General features: G+C 36.2%; 1 protein-coding gene across 1 annotated transcript in view; it reads right to left on the bottom strand.

The window, feature by feature from the left end:
* The window catches only part of LOC149785597 (ruvB-like 2), a 39,823-nt gene extending 33,925 nt beyond the window's left edge, over positions 1-5,898 (bottom strand). The window contains exon 1 of the mRNA XM_089979401.1: positions 5,811-5,898. Coding sequence (XP_089835527.1) covers positions 5,811-5,819 — 9 coding nt within the window. The 5' untranslated portion in view covers positions 5,820-5,898. The remainder of the gene's footprint in view (positions 1-5,810) is intronic.
* Between the last annotated feature and the right edge of the window lie 8,573 nt (positions 5,899-14,471).

Genomic DNA, 14,471 nt, shown 5'->3' with positions numbered 1-14,471 from the left:
GAATGAAAATAAAGCTCTGATTTAAATTTTTTTTTACAAATCACACTGCCATGGTGGGCATTTTCATCTGTCCACTTTGTATCAATATATATAACAGTGAAAAGTTCAAATGAAGATTCAAATAGGTTTTCCACCTGGCAACTAAGGAAGCCACACCATCACTAGAGGGCCACCCTTGACAGAATTTTGATAAAGCATGCCCTAAGAGACATTCCTAACTAAGAAACACTATTACCAAGTCTTTTTTCTTTGAAAATAATTTCAGTCTCTCCATATGGTGGCTACAGAAGGCATACCATAACTTCAGACGCCAGCCCTGAATCACATCCTAACAATCCAAACAAGCTGTGTAGATATTGGCTCAGCTATTTTAAAGAATGAGTAGAAAATAGGTTTTTCAAAGAGTTGCTAAGGAAGCCACTTTATTGGTTGCGGATCAACCCCAACATAACTGTAATTCAAAAGAGAACTTCTTAAGAAACATTTATACAAATTGTGATTCCAGTTGGCTGGATCACAATGGAAGCCAGGATTGCTGCAGTCAGTTAAAAGGATATGAATCTTGAAGGAAACAAAGCTATTTACACACTTGCTTCAATAATATTTTGTATTAGTCTCATTACAGAAACATACTTCTGCTTAATATGATTTCAGCATTCTCAGCTTCCATCACATTCCAGCCTAATGAAATGTAGGCCAGTGAAACTTTAGAAACACATCCATTTGCCTTGTGTGAGAATTTGAATTTATTTGAAAAACAACATCAAAGTAAAGTCTGACTAAAACACTAGGACTCTAATTTGTTAAAAAAGCACTGATATGGACTGCCAAGTGTGTGTGTGATATTCCTGAAAATCTGACTTATCATTCCTATGTTCATCGACAATACAGCGCTGTTATTAAGCAGTAACACCTCAATCAAAATAACATAAATATCAGGGTCGTTGTCTAACACTGTAGGACTAAAAAAAATCAAAAGCATTAGAGGTACTATGCATATTTTTGAAAGGGTTTGGGGAATTGGTTTAGTTTTATTTTTCTTCTTAATTTAAGTCATTAACCCCTGCTGCTACAATAACTCATCATACTTGACCTTCTACATAATCCTTGTGCCACAATTACATGGCACAGTTTACCTTGCTCATACCCTGGGTGCCACATTTTAGTGGCAGTATTAGTCTATGCCTGTATCCCGCATGATGAGTTAATGTGGCACAAACCATTGGTTGAATTCAAGCCATTTCCTCATTAGGTAGGCAGGTTAACAGTCCAATTTTAGCTTATATAAACAGTGAAAACTGCAGTACAAAGAGAATTTTTTTTGTCTTCAATAGCACCAGAAATAGTTGCGAAACTTAGATTTCAAAATGATGTAAAGTGTAGAGAATCAGGGAGTAGAAAGTTATCTAACACTCAGATGGAAAATATTCTAGATCTTTTGAAGAATCGGTAAATAATGTTTGGGAAAATGAATTTAGTAAGCACAAGTAAGGTGCATAGAAACACTGAAACACACCAAAACACCAGAATACAATGAAAACACTGAAACACACTTAATTTATATCGTATACGCCATAGGGTATATTGGTTGTGTATGTATAATTCATATGTAAAATTTAATATTAGTAAATTAATAAATTAATATGTACTTTTTTAACTGCAAGTAATGCGACATCAAATTAACAAGAAGCTGGAAACTGCACATTTTGGTGAGTTTTGAAAGTAAATGAATTTAATATTAACAGCATGTATTGCGATGTATATATGAGTTTAATGCTGATGCTAATATTAATAAACACATATTAATAATGATTTATTAAGTTGATTTTTATATTGTGGTTATTAAAAATTACATTTTTCTTATTATCTTAAGTTCCAGGATGTGTAAGATTTGTGCAAACCATCAAGTGAAACAGCTGTATAGTTTAAGTGTAACTATCATGAATTATGCGCGAAGAATTATTTTAATGGTCTAACTGCAAAGAAATATGCGAGAATGGCGTGTCAAATCATTTCCTTACTTATTTCGGTATTCATATCACAAAAGAAGTTGTCTGCACACAATTCAGAGTAGTTACATTTTCCATACTGATTTCTGTTACTGGGACATACAACAAATATACTAGCTAATAGTACATCACTAGTTGACTAATGTATGCTTTCAAGCATATTGACAGTCTTTCGTTAACCATTTTTGAAACCAATTCTGCTATTGGAGGAAGGGTATGGTATACTAGATAGTTGCAGAAATGGGTTTAATACACAAAGACAATTTTTGGAACATATTTCAAAATGTATTTGTTTCATATAACACATAAATGTTTACAAATAAGGCAAGTCTGATGTGCCCAGTCAGAGAGTAAAGAAGAAGAAATATAGCAACAACAGAAATAAACATATCCCATGTTATATCAATGAAAATGATGGCCTCAGTATACGACCTCATGAACAAAACATGTTCCTTATAATATATAATTCGTTCCTGACAATATACTAAGTAATGAGCACGTTGCCATACTAATTATTTCAGAGGACAAGGTTGTCCAACAAAAGTCCCATGAGACGAATGTAGCCCGCGGGAATCTTTTGGGTGGCCAGCACTCGTACAATAATTAGTTCTATAATTATAATGTAAATGAGCATGCATGGCCCATGAACATTACATTTTTGGTTCATATGGCCCACAGGGTTGAAGAAGATGGACCACCCTGTTCTAGTATATACATATTTATATACATGTACTGCATCACATAACCAAAGATACAATTATAATATAAATCTTTTTGTTATGAAATTTGAACGTGATCAAAAACTATGTAAAAGAATGCAGACATTTAAAAAAATCAATTTATTAGCAGACAGTGGATTTGTGGCGTATGCAGTGTTTAAATCAGTTTGAAAATAGTGAGCTGATTCAAACAAATTAATAGCATATATAGGTTTCTACACATGATTGCAGAAATTACCATGCCACAAGAGGTGCATTCGTTGCAATATACCATATCTAACATTATGCTATTTGTTTGTCTTAAACTTTTAATTTGACAGTGTCCAGTTGTTTATTTTCCATTTTCTTTGTCATGGTTACTTTCCATAAGTCCTCGGAGCCATGATTTCTGACTGTCTGTCTGATGATGTCATGTATTTACTGTCTGTAAGAATGAAGCAGATTTTTTTTTGTACAGCTTTTGTCTTTGTTCGGTAGTTTGTGCCACCAACTCCGTCTGTGAAATTTGAAATTGTCTTTGACTGTCAGCTCGTCGTTATTCACCATTCCCTATTAATGTACTTCTCAAGTCATTGAACTGTCCATCCAAATAGTCATTTAAATAAGATACAACTTCTGTCTGAGGTTTCGATTTCCACTCTACAATCTGCTTTAATGCGTGGTTAACATACAATTGTTGATGGTCCATTCGTCATTGGTCAAATTTAGTCGTGTTTGTCCATTTACCTTGGTCAGCAGATGATTTACCAGTCTTGACTGAAAACAGTCAATAAATTTTGAAGAAACTTCCCAATAGAAAGTCTCCAAGTTATCACATTTCTCTTCAAAACAAACTGTGCCACCAGTGTTGAAAATTCCTCCAAATCCAAATATTTTGTCTGTTTATCCCACCATAACAATTTTTTTTAAAAATTAACCCTATAACTCTCTTCCAATTTTTACATGACCTTCGGGGCAACCACAATGCAATAACGGTTACTACAAGACACTAAACAGAGCAAATGCTTAAATTATATCAATAAAATTAAACTATGCATACACATGTATTAATGATATTGAATGTACATGAAAGAGGAAAAGAGTCAAAAGTCTTTGCAAATGAAAATATTTATCCACCATTATTGGAATTGTCATCACTTAATCAAGGCATTACCATGGCACAGTTGGCATGCACAAGACACACATGGGTTGTGCTAACTCGTATTCAGTCTTTATATGTTATAACAAAGATGTTATCAATTTGCTTTGCTTTGAATGTTCTCTTTCACAATTAGCATTTGTCTTATTTGAACTTTCTCAATTCAGTAACTTGCATTATTTTCTTCTTTGTTCATTTACATAGAAAAAGTAGTAGCACGCCACAATTAATTTCATGATCACTCACATAAGATTGTGACATACTGCACACTGTTACTTTACTGCACAGTATTTATAAATATTTCACAATAAAACATAGGGATTTTATATTTATGTATTAGTTACTTTTAGTATAAATAGTAGTAGTAACTTTAAAGATGATACATGAACTAAACTATTGTTTCTAACCGAATTAATATAGGGATGAGTGCATCCATTTTTAGAATGAGGGGTTTTCGTAATGACATGGACTCTTTTGGTACTGGTCTGTTTTGAGCCTGATCTGTAAATACATTATTGCGTTTCAGTGTTTTTAATGCGTTCCTGTGTTTCGGTGCATTCCAGTGTTTCTATGCACCAGCACAAATGTACATAATTCTAAGTAGTACTAATATTAGTACCCTTACTCGTACCTTGTGGACAGGGTACTAACATAATCATATACGTGTTAATGGAGCAAGCCGGGTGTGATTCACAGCCGGCGCTCTTTTAGCCTAATAATAACACTTTAAACATATTCCTTGCATATAATCCAATAAATTGAGTAGTCCTCTTATTTGATACCGGAAGTATCGAAAATCATTGTAGAAATAGTTGTAAAATCTCATTTACCTTTTTTAGCTGATATTTTCGTTTAGATCGTCCGCCATATTATTTCAAATAATGATTACTTCCGTTCTCAGCCTCGTTTGTTTGTGTGCCATATAAGGACATTGACACCTTATTTGGAAATGTAAACAAATCGTAGTAAAAATTTGGCGTCGTTAGGGTCAGAAATTCTGCGCATTAAAAGTAAATATGGTTTATCGGCAACTTTGAAATCCCACCAAGAAGCGATTATTCGCCACTTGATTGATAATAATATAGCGTAGAATATCCAAAATATGGTCTGGCAAGCCTTACGTAGAAAAGGGGTCAAGGCGAGAGTCTCGCGTTATCTGCCATGGTGGACAGGATAAGGTTAGAGTAACCATGCCAATTTATTTTATCATGTAAGGGCTTAATAAATTCAAAATAAGCCAAACTTCTTTCACAACATGATTATACTTATGTAGTTGATTTCTACACTGTTTGTTTTTCTGACTTTAGTGATGAATTTTTTTGCTCCATTACATGATATGGGATCAGTTCGTAGCCTCAACCACAACAAATCAAGCTGAGGCTACGACATCGTAGATAAATTCTGAGGTGATCCTTCTGCATGTAAGCAGTAGGGGAAATCTGTTTGCCTCAGGAGTTAATGAGTTAATAGTCTTTCCATTTTAACGACGGAATCTTGTGGATAGATAAACAGTGATAAGAGCTGAAAAGGGTATCGTAAATACAACAACTTAGAAATTATTTCTTCGTAAAAACAAATTGTGGACTGGACTCATCTTACTGACAGTGCAAACAGTGGACAGCTTCAAAACAGTTCTCGAACAATTCAACTAACTTTTGAATGGCTCTCTCTTCCAGTGTAATTTTATGTCGTAACGGGGCCTGCACTGTACAGTATACATTCAGTCTTTTCAGAGTCAGAAAACAACAAAATGCCAACTAATTGGAGACAATACATGTTAACTTCGAGGTTTATCTTGAGTGTGGATATATAGACGGACGGTCAGGCAAACGGGCACGATAGTGTTTGCAACTATGGGATTCTATCAATGCGGGCTATATGAAAATAGTCTTTCAAAAAATGGATATCAGAAAATAGACCCCTTGAAAACGTGAATACGCTTACCGCCGCCATGATGCCGGTAATAAACTGGATGATGGACTAATGCCACACTGTACATTGAACGCTGAATCAGAATGCTAAACCAGTCTGGATATCTTCTTCCAAGGGAAGCAACACGTATGGAACCTTCGAGATCGGACATGTCGATACTTGCCGTGTTTACCTGACAACAACGTCCACGCATGCGAGATTGTTGCGAGGCAGGCGGTTGCAACCTGATTCGGACCATGGATGATTAGAACCAAGCTTTTAAGGCAATATTACCTGCTGATCTGGACCATATCATAGGCTATGAAATATTAAATTTTATTAAATTTTGTCTAAGGTGTAAATGTTACAGTTGTTTCAAATTATATTTCGCACTATTTACAAGGCACGTTGACAAGTTCAAAACTATCTTTAAGGAAATAAACCCCAATTTTACGTGAGATAATGACGTAGTTTTAAGTTAGTTATACAATTATAATGAAATAATGCAAGAATGTTTGCCTTTCATTACTAATTTAATAGGAACATATTTTTAAATCAGCTCCTCATTTTTTGTGCAAAACTGGAACAGTTTTTCTTTACTGAGTTGGCAGTAACTAACACTGATAAAAATCGTGAAATCATTGCCCATGCTAAATTCGTGTGTACGTAAGATTATGTAGAAGTTATCTGCATACATTATATTGTATTATATTCTAACAGTACTAAATAAAACTTGCAGACAAAATAATTGAATGGGGCGTGTCAGATTCACGAGTCAATTCAATACAGTGTCATATCTCTATAGTCTTCCTGAATAGAGTGTATTACACAAGTACATTCCATCATATAACTGTACATTGGTAATTTAAATGTTTCTTATTCCATCATACAACTGTACATTGGTAATTTAATTAATACTTATTCCATCTACAACAGTACAAAGGTAATCTAATTACTTCTTATTCCATCATACACCTGTACATTGGAACTTAATTACTAATTATTCCATGACAGAACTGTACCTTGGTAATTTAATTACTACTTATTCCATCATTCAACAGTACCTTGGTAACTTAATTACTAATTATTCCATGACAGAACTGTACTTTGGTAATTTAATTACTACTTATTCCATCATACAACAGTACCTTGGTAACTTAATTACCAATTATTCCATGACAGAACTGTACCTTGGTAATTTAATTACTACTTATTCCATCATACAACAGTACCTTGGTAACTTAATTACTAATTATTCCATGACAGAACTGTACCTTGGTAATTTAATTACTACTTATTCCATCATACAACAGTACCTTGGTAACTTAATTACCAATTATTCCATGACAGAACTGTACCTTGGTAATTTAATTACTACTTATTCCATCATACAACAGTACCTTGGTAACTTAATTACCAATTATTCCATGACAGAACTGTACTTTGGTAATTTAATTACTACTTATTCCATCATACAACAGTACCTTGGTAACTTAATTACCAATTATTCCATGACAGAACTGTACCTTGGTAATTTAATTACTACTTATTCCATCATACAACAGTACCTTGGTAACTTAATTACCAATTATTCCATGACAGAACTGTACTTTGGTAATTTAATTACTACTTATTCCATCATACAACAGTTGTTAGAGCGTCCATCTCGGATGCGAGAGTTCGCGGGTTCGACCCCCAGACCGAGTCATACCGGCACGTGTCCCTGCGCAACGTGATTTACTCAAACAAGTGACCGCACTCGGCTATTTTCCTTGAATCCGATAGGTGATGCCACCAGAAAACCGATGTCCATCAAAGAAAGATAATATCATGTCTTTGTTGTAATTTTATGTTTGCTATTCCGCTGCAGTCTTTATGTCGCTATAACACTTTAGCTTGTCCTCGTCAATGTAGTTGCTATACCGGCAGATTATACCGGTTGTCTCGGCAAGAAATAACGTTAACACACACACACGAGCGCGAACGCGCAACGTGTTATGCCGGTCAACATCAAATTTTTAGCACGTGATTGCTTTGAAAAAATCTTCGTTTGATATCTTTGCATGTTCGTTCTAACTTTGCACCGAGACTCTCCGAATATTGATCTATCATTAAATTGTCTGAGTTTTTGACGGAGATCGTCCCAAACAAGCCTGTTAATAATGTGCAGACCTAAAAGCCTGAGACGTATTTGTAAAAGCAAAAGAAAGTTAGAAGCAAAGCACAATAACCCTTGGCTTTTGCAAACCATGCAGGTCGAAAAATGCAAATCAAGAAGACACACGATCAAGTAAAATTCTTAGCATAGTAACGCGAGTAATACTTGGCTTCCACAGTTGCAAAGCCAGATGTAAAAGAAAATGTCCTCTGTCTGATTACATTACTTGCAAGCAACGTTGTCAGACTAATTTATTTGTCGTATCTTTAGTCAAATTTTATTTTTAGCTGCTTGATACGAACGAACATAAAATGACACCTATCTGGCGCCATCATGCTAATTCAGTCATTCAGCCATGAATTGAGAATAAAAGTGTGCTACACGAGCAGCTAACAACTTGTGACCATCATTTCAATTCTTACAAGATTATTACTTGGAAATATTTGTTCAGGATATAATTTTCGAGGTCAATATTGTGGCGCCAACCTCTGATGATCCTTACATGACGCTTTCCTACAGGTGGCGCCACATATTTTTAATTACCTCAATATGTTTTCCTCAGTTTTCAGCAGTTCATCTCTGAATGGTGCAATGGTCTGTAGTGTGGTCATATTAGCAATTTATTAAGCTTTCAGAGACAGCACTGAAGCCACCCTATTTTTCTGACATACTCAAGTTTTTGTACCACATGAAACCACGCCATTTCAAGCAGAATGTGCCATTTTTGTGTTCATTTTGGGCAGGATGGTTATTCGTGATGTTAGCTATTAGGAAAAGGATAAGTTGATTTAGAAAACAGACAGACTGTGTAATAATGGTCTCTTTGCCCTGTACTTTGTTTTATCACTTCTTTAATCATGGATTTTGCCTCCGTCAATAATGTATTCAACGTATGTTTCTCATTTTCCTCATGCATTGTCTCTCTCTCTCTCTTTATATATATATATATATATATATATATATATATATATATATATATATATATATATATATATATATATATATATATATATATATATATATGTGTGTGTGTGTGTGTGTGTGTGTGTGTGTGTGTGTGTGCATTACGTTGGCATTAAGCGATGTGTGTGTAGAAGCATAAAGTCATATAAGGTAAAATGGTCATTCATTTAGTCCATTGACTCATTCTTTGTAACAGTAATTGATATAGTTCAAACCTTTCAGCACTATTTTTCCCATTCCAGATTAAGTGCGATGTAATTAGAGAGAACATAAAAGTTGCTTTGAAAACTTAATTGATTCATGGGTTGATTCTCAGTGAGGGTACAAAATATATGTTTGTAAGAGTTACTCCAATTTATTTTGATTGTTTTTCTTCGAATAAAAATGCACTTGGTGATACCGCATGATGAACAACCCTTTATTGTTAACATTAATTTCCAAATTTTGTTAATCATGCGGTAAAAATTGTGCCTGCGTTGATAATTACTTTTCTCTTCCGAGACAGTTGTTTTTCGATTTTGTTATTTATAAAACTGACGCTTTCGTGGCCGCAATCAGGACAATAATATCGATCCTTATGTTGTATTCATGAATAGATACATCCGTTGTAAAGAAAAGAGGAGTAGGGGTTCCTCTTTATGAATGGCTTGAAACCAAACCTTGTAGAACACGCATTGCCCAACGGTAACACGCGATTCGCTTTGCAACTTTGCAGTTCAGAATCCGATCGCTGTTTCCTTAACTTGCAGGGGCAAATGGCTATCAATTCAATGGTGGGTATTTTCTTTGGGTTATAGAGATTTTCTTACGTTTCTTAGTTTATCACCCACACACTATAAACATCTAAGCTAGAAAGAAGACTCAGTTTTCAGAAGTTCTTGTACGATTAACTTCAAATCAGTTGCGTCTGACATTTCCTTTCTTTTTGAACCTGGTTATATTGGTGACTGCTTTAAAAGTTAAGAAACATTATATTGGGGATAAAGTCTAACATTCATATACACAATCAGCGAGAGAGAGAGAGAGAGGCAGTATTATCGAGCAACAGGAGAGGATGGACCGAACAAAAAATGGCGGCCAACAAATTGTTGTTACCCATCAATAAAACCTCCACTGTGGAATCAGACGCATTCATGAACAAGTGACAATTATTTTTTGCGAATGACCTAAATTTATACGATACTCACCGAGCCACCATACTGTAATCTGACCTACAAAATAGCAAATTGAAGGGGGTGGGGGTGGGGGGTCAACCGACCAAAAGGCGGCCAGACAGTGCCAAAAAAATGACGCAAAAATACAAGGTTATATTTTCGTGACCAATCATTGTAAGAAAAAAGGTTGATCTTTTAGTCACCGGATGAACAAATGTTGGCCAAATTTCTTTTAAATATAATTATTCTATCGTTTTAAGTAGCAAAAATAGACAACAAAGGCTGAGCGTTTTGTTTGTGCTAGTTTAATTGCCAATATAATGCCAGTGATACCAATCATGGAGTATTTTCGTTTGTGCCAGTTTATATCCATTCATGGGGTCCCTCCATTTGGTATCCTTCAATGAAGTTTTGATTTTGCCAATTTCTGCCTTCATGGGGTCCCTCCATGGGGTACCCTTCAATGAGGTCTATTTTTGCTTTTGGATTTTCCATGTATTTCTGGTTAAATCTTTCATGCATTTCTGGCTTATTTATTTCCGGCTATTTTGGGGCTCTTTACTTCTACTGTCTATTTTTACCATAAAGGGAGGGGAGAATGTGTTTCCCCTTTATGGTCATATGGACATACCCTCCGGTGAATTCCTAGATACGGAATGAAATTCTAGAAATTCAGAAGGTTGTCTATAAAGTTCGCGCGTTGTGTTGGGATGGCCGCTGAAAGCGCCGATCTATACTGGACCACCACAACCCCAACGATCTGATTATTTATCACACAAAAAATTCATAAAGGAACCATCTTATGTATACCACCCACAATGGTTTGGTCTGAAAAGTAGAGAGATAAAGACTTTACTTGGAGTGACTGACTTAGATGTCCTTAAAGAGGAAGACTCAGGTGGCCATGATTATAACGGATGGATATATGATAGTAAAACATATGGTAGAGGAAGTTCATATGGGTTCTCCAAGACAAATAATAACTATCAGCACAATATATCGACATCATAAAGATACACAAAATGATCTAAGAAAGCTGCTTGGGCAGTATATATTTGAATATCCAAACAAAGAATCACTGAGACAGTACAACATCTGAATCATGTGAAATCTGATGCAGAACTCCTTCGAAACTCTATGAGAGAGAGAGAGAGAGAGAGAGAGATCGTATTAAAATCGAAGGCGGCGTAACATACATCAAGTTATTTCTTGATCATTTTAAGATCACCGAAGACCAACTACCTACGTTTAAACTACCTGGGTTTAACATCGATAAGATGCTGTTGTTGTTGTTGTAGGGTTTAACGCCATTTTTCAGCACAAGATAGGCTATACATGGCGGCCAGTATTACTGGTGGAGGAAGAACCCTGAAAAACCCAGGGAAGAACCACCGACCTACGAGAAGCTACTGGCAGGCTTTCCCACGTACCCACGCTAGTCGAGCCTTGGACTCGAATCCACGCAGACAGAGGTGAGATGGCAGTGATCCGGAACGGTGAGCGCTTTAGACCACTCGGCCACTCGGGGCCCCCTCGATAAGATGCAGCAGGGTTTCGATTACATAATTTTCGAATATTTTCCAAAAATCTATGCCGCAAGGGAGAAGTTACGGGGAACTCGAGATATTCTCCGACATAACAACGATCCAACAGGTGGCGATCGTCAAGCATTGCCAGGAATTTTCAATATCACATCGACAATTTCTGTACATCTAGTGTGTGACGCAGTCGATGGTAATTAAACTTCGCCTGGGCAAGCATTACAAGGGCAATCGCAGCAGAGATATGTTGTTGACAGCTTTCCTCCAGATGTCCCGCCGGGTCATTTGATTGTGTCGGTGCCCACTAATCCTTTTTATTTACGATGCCATAATCCATTGCTGTAATGAATACGTTTTCGTCTAACCGTCTAACACGTGGTGAAGAATTGACTGTATGTGCGTGACAGACCGTGACGAAAACAAAATAACGCATATCGAATACAAAAAACAAAACAAACCCATATGCTTTGTCGTTAATCTTTTTTCGTTATTTTTATATTTTGTTCGTAGTTATTTTTTTGTTGTTGTTTATGCTGTTACTCCTTGGGTAATGCTTTGCATTCTGAGGAAATCTTACCGGCGGATTTCAAGCAATCTGGCACGAGATGTTTTAGCTGTCTCTCATGTGCACTTACAGCCGCTCGAGTTTCATATTTTCGAGACAAATATTATTGTATTTTCTCAATGGCACTTGCCAATGGAACAAATTTAGCTGTATGATGTTGTTCGTATAAATCCGAAATTCCATTTCGCGTTGGAGTAATTTGATAAATCTGTACTCAACTGCGAGTGTATATCTTCCCTCTTCACGTCACTGCTGTAGCATCTCAAAATCATCGTTGATTTTTTTCAACAACGAGTTGAAGCGCGAGACCATCTTGCTGCAATTTTTCGACCCTAGAGATAATCTCGTTAATTTTTCCTGGTTCATTATACAACAAATGTATTTCTTTAATAAAAGATTTTATCGAGACCAATTCGATAACGTGTTGCAGGATCATGTAAACTTATCGTGATGAATCTATCCAGGGTTTTCTGAGCATGTGAGAAGAAATCTTTAAATTTGTTTATGTCCATATCACCGGGACACCATGTCTGATGAATATCTCGAAGCAGATGAGTATCGACCCCGTTTAAAATAACCAAATATTACAGTTATCTCTGATAACATTGGAAATCTGAGTGTACTGCTGAGTAACGTAAATGGCATCTGTGTTTTTATGTCTGCCCCGTGAAAATATTCTAGCTGGATTTGTTTGTTTGTCAAGAATAACATCATCGTAAATCACCAGGTTGTTAATATCCCCGTTAACATCCTCGACGGACAATGCTTCATCGATGTCTGTGATAAATTCAGTAGCATCGTTTTCAGCCTCCGCCGATTCATTAAATTCCTTAAGAACATTATAGCATTATTGGTTATCCACGGATGGTGCTACTAAATAAAGTTTGTCCCATTTGAGCCAACTCATTATCAGGTTAAGCAACAACTGAATCTTACCCGACACAGATGGATCAGTTATGATAGCTCGAATGGAATTTGGTAACACTAGATGATCATTGACCGGTGCTTACTCACGTGTCGCTGAAAAGTCAATCACATTCATATTGTACAAAATGTAATATTATTTATAATCATGAGTTTGAGTTGTGATCGATGCAAAACAGTCACTGGTACAACATTTCTGAGAGCAACCACGTTGAGAAATAACACGCCGGCACTTACAGGTAAATGTGTAAAATGCGGCACACAAAAATATATGTTTGTGTGTATTCTTGTTGAAACAGCGGGCGGCGATATTGTTAAGGCACTCGGGAAAACACATGGAACACCATGGGCTAAGTATCCTGGGGAAAAATATCTTCCAGGATATAATTAATGTGGTCCTGGAACTCGCCTTGATATTAGACTTGACGAAAAAATCAACCAAAACCAGACGAATTTCCGGTAAATGCAACTCATCAAGAGTGCCATCTTCATGATGTCGAGTATAAAAATCCAAATCTACAAAAACGACATATTGCGGATGTCAAATTGATCCACACGCTGAATTCGATACAGAATAAAAACACACGAGAATAACTCACAAATTGGTTGATAAGATAACGTCAACAATTACTTAATGGAGTCGATTTATTATAGTCTATTGGATACTGGAAAGGTACAGCAGCAAATAATTATTAACTGCGCAACAGTCGTTGAGACTGACATTGATATCCGGTTTATTAAAGTTTCTACCAAACCAAATTGGTATCACATGATGAATACTCGTTCAAAACTCGAATGATTCAATCTCGGCAAATCCAGTAAGATCGATATTGCAGCTCGTGTCATTTCCTGTCTTGGGTGCCCGAATCGTTCAAAATAACGACGACACTCGCCAAGTCCAAGAAAAGACGCCGGATAAGTAGCAACATTGTCATATCGGAGGAATTATAATTTGTGTTCCAAAGACCACCATAGGCAAACTCAACACAGCACTGTGATATGTCATCGAGAAATTCTTTTAGAGTTGGACGCCATTTATCTTTTTCTGGGCTATGTGAGCCAGAACAGACGAAATATAAAGACAGTTAACGAGTAAATCATCGCTGTCTTCGTCATATTTTACCGCAATCTGTTTGATCGCACGTTGGAGCGATTCCTTGCGATAAAGAACGTCAGATGGCAGAAGAAACTGATCAAATATTGATTCATCCGATTCAGAGTCATCTCCGTGAAATAGTCAGATCGATGCTGGGTCACACTTACTTATGTTGTAGATTTCTTCGTATATATCGCCGTCATTAAATCGTATTATTCTCTCCCTTTCAAATTTTTTAACCGAATCGGTCCAAGCATGTGAATTATCATCGTATAAAATTAATGGAGCACCCA

Source organism: Sinohyriopsis cumingii, chromosome 13 (genome assembly GCF_028554795.1).
Source record: "Sinohyriopsis cumingii isolate HCF-2022 chromosome 13, ASM2855479v2, whole genome shotgun sequence".
Classification (NCBI taxonomy): domain Eukaryota; kingdom Metazoa; phylum Mollusca; class Bivalvia; order Unionida; family Unionidae; genus Sinohyriopsis; species Sinohyriopsis cumingii.
The sequence above is the reverse complement of the archived record's forward strand: the minus strand, read 5'-3'. Positions and strand labels throughout refer to the sequence as shown.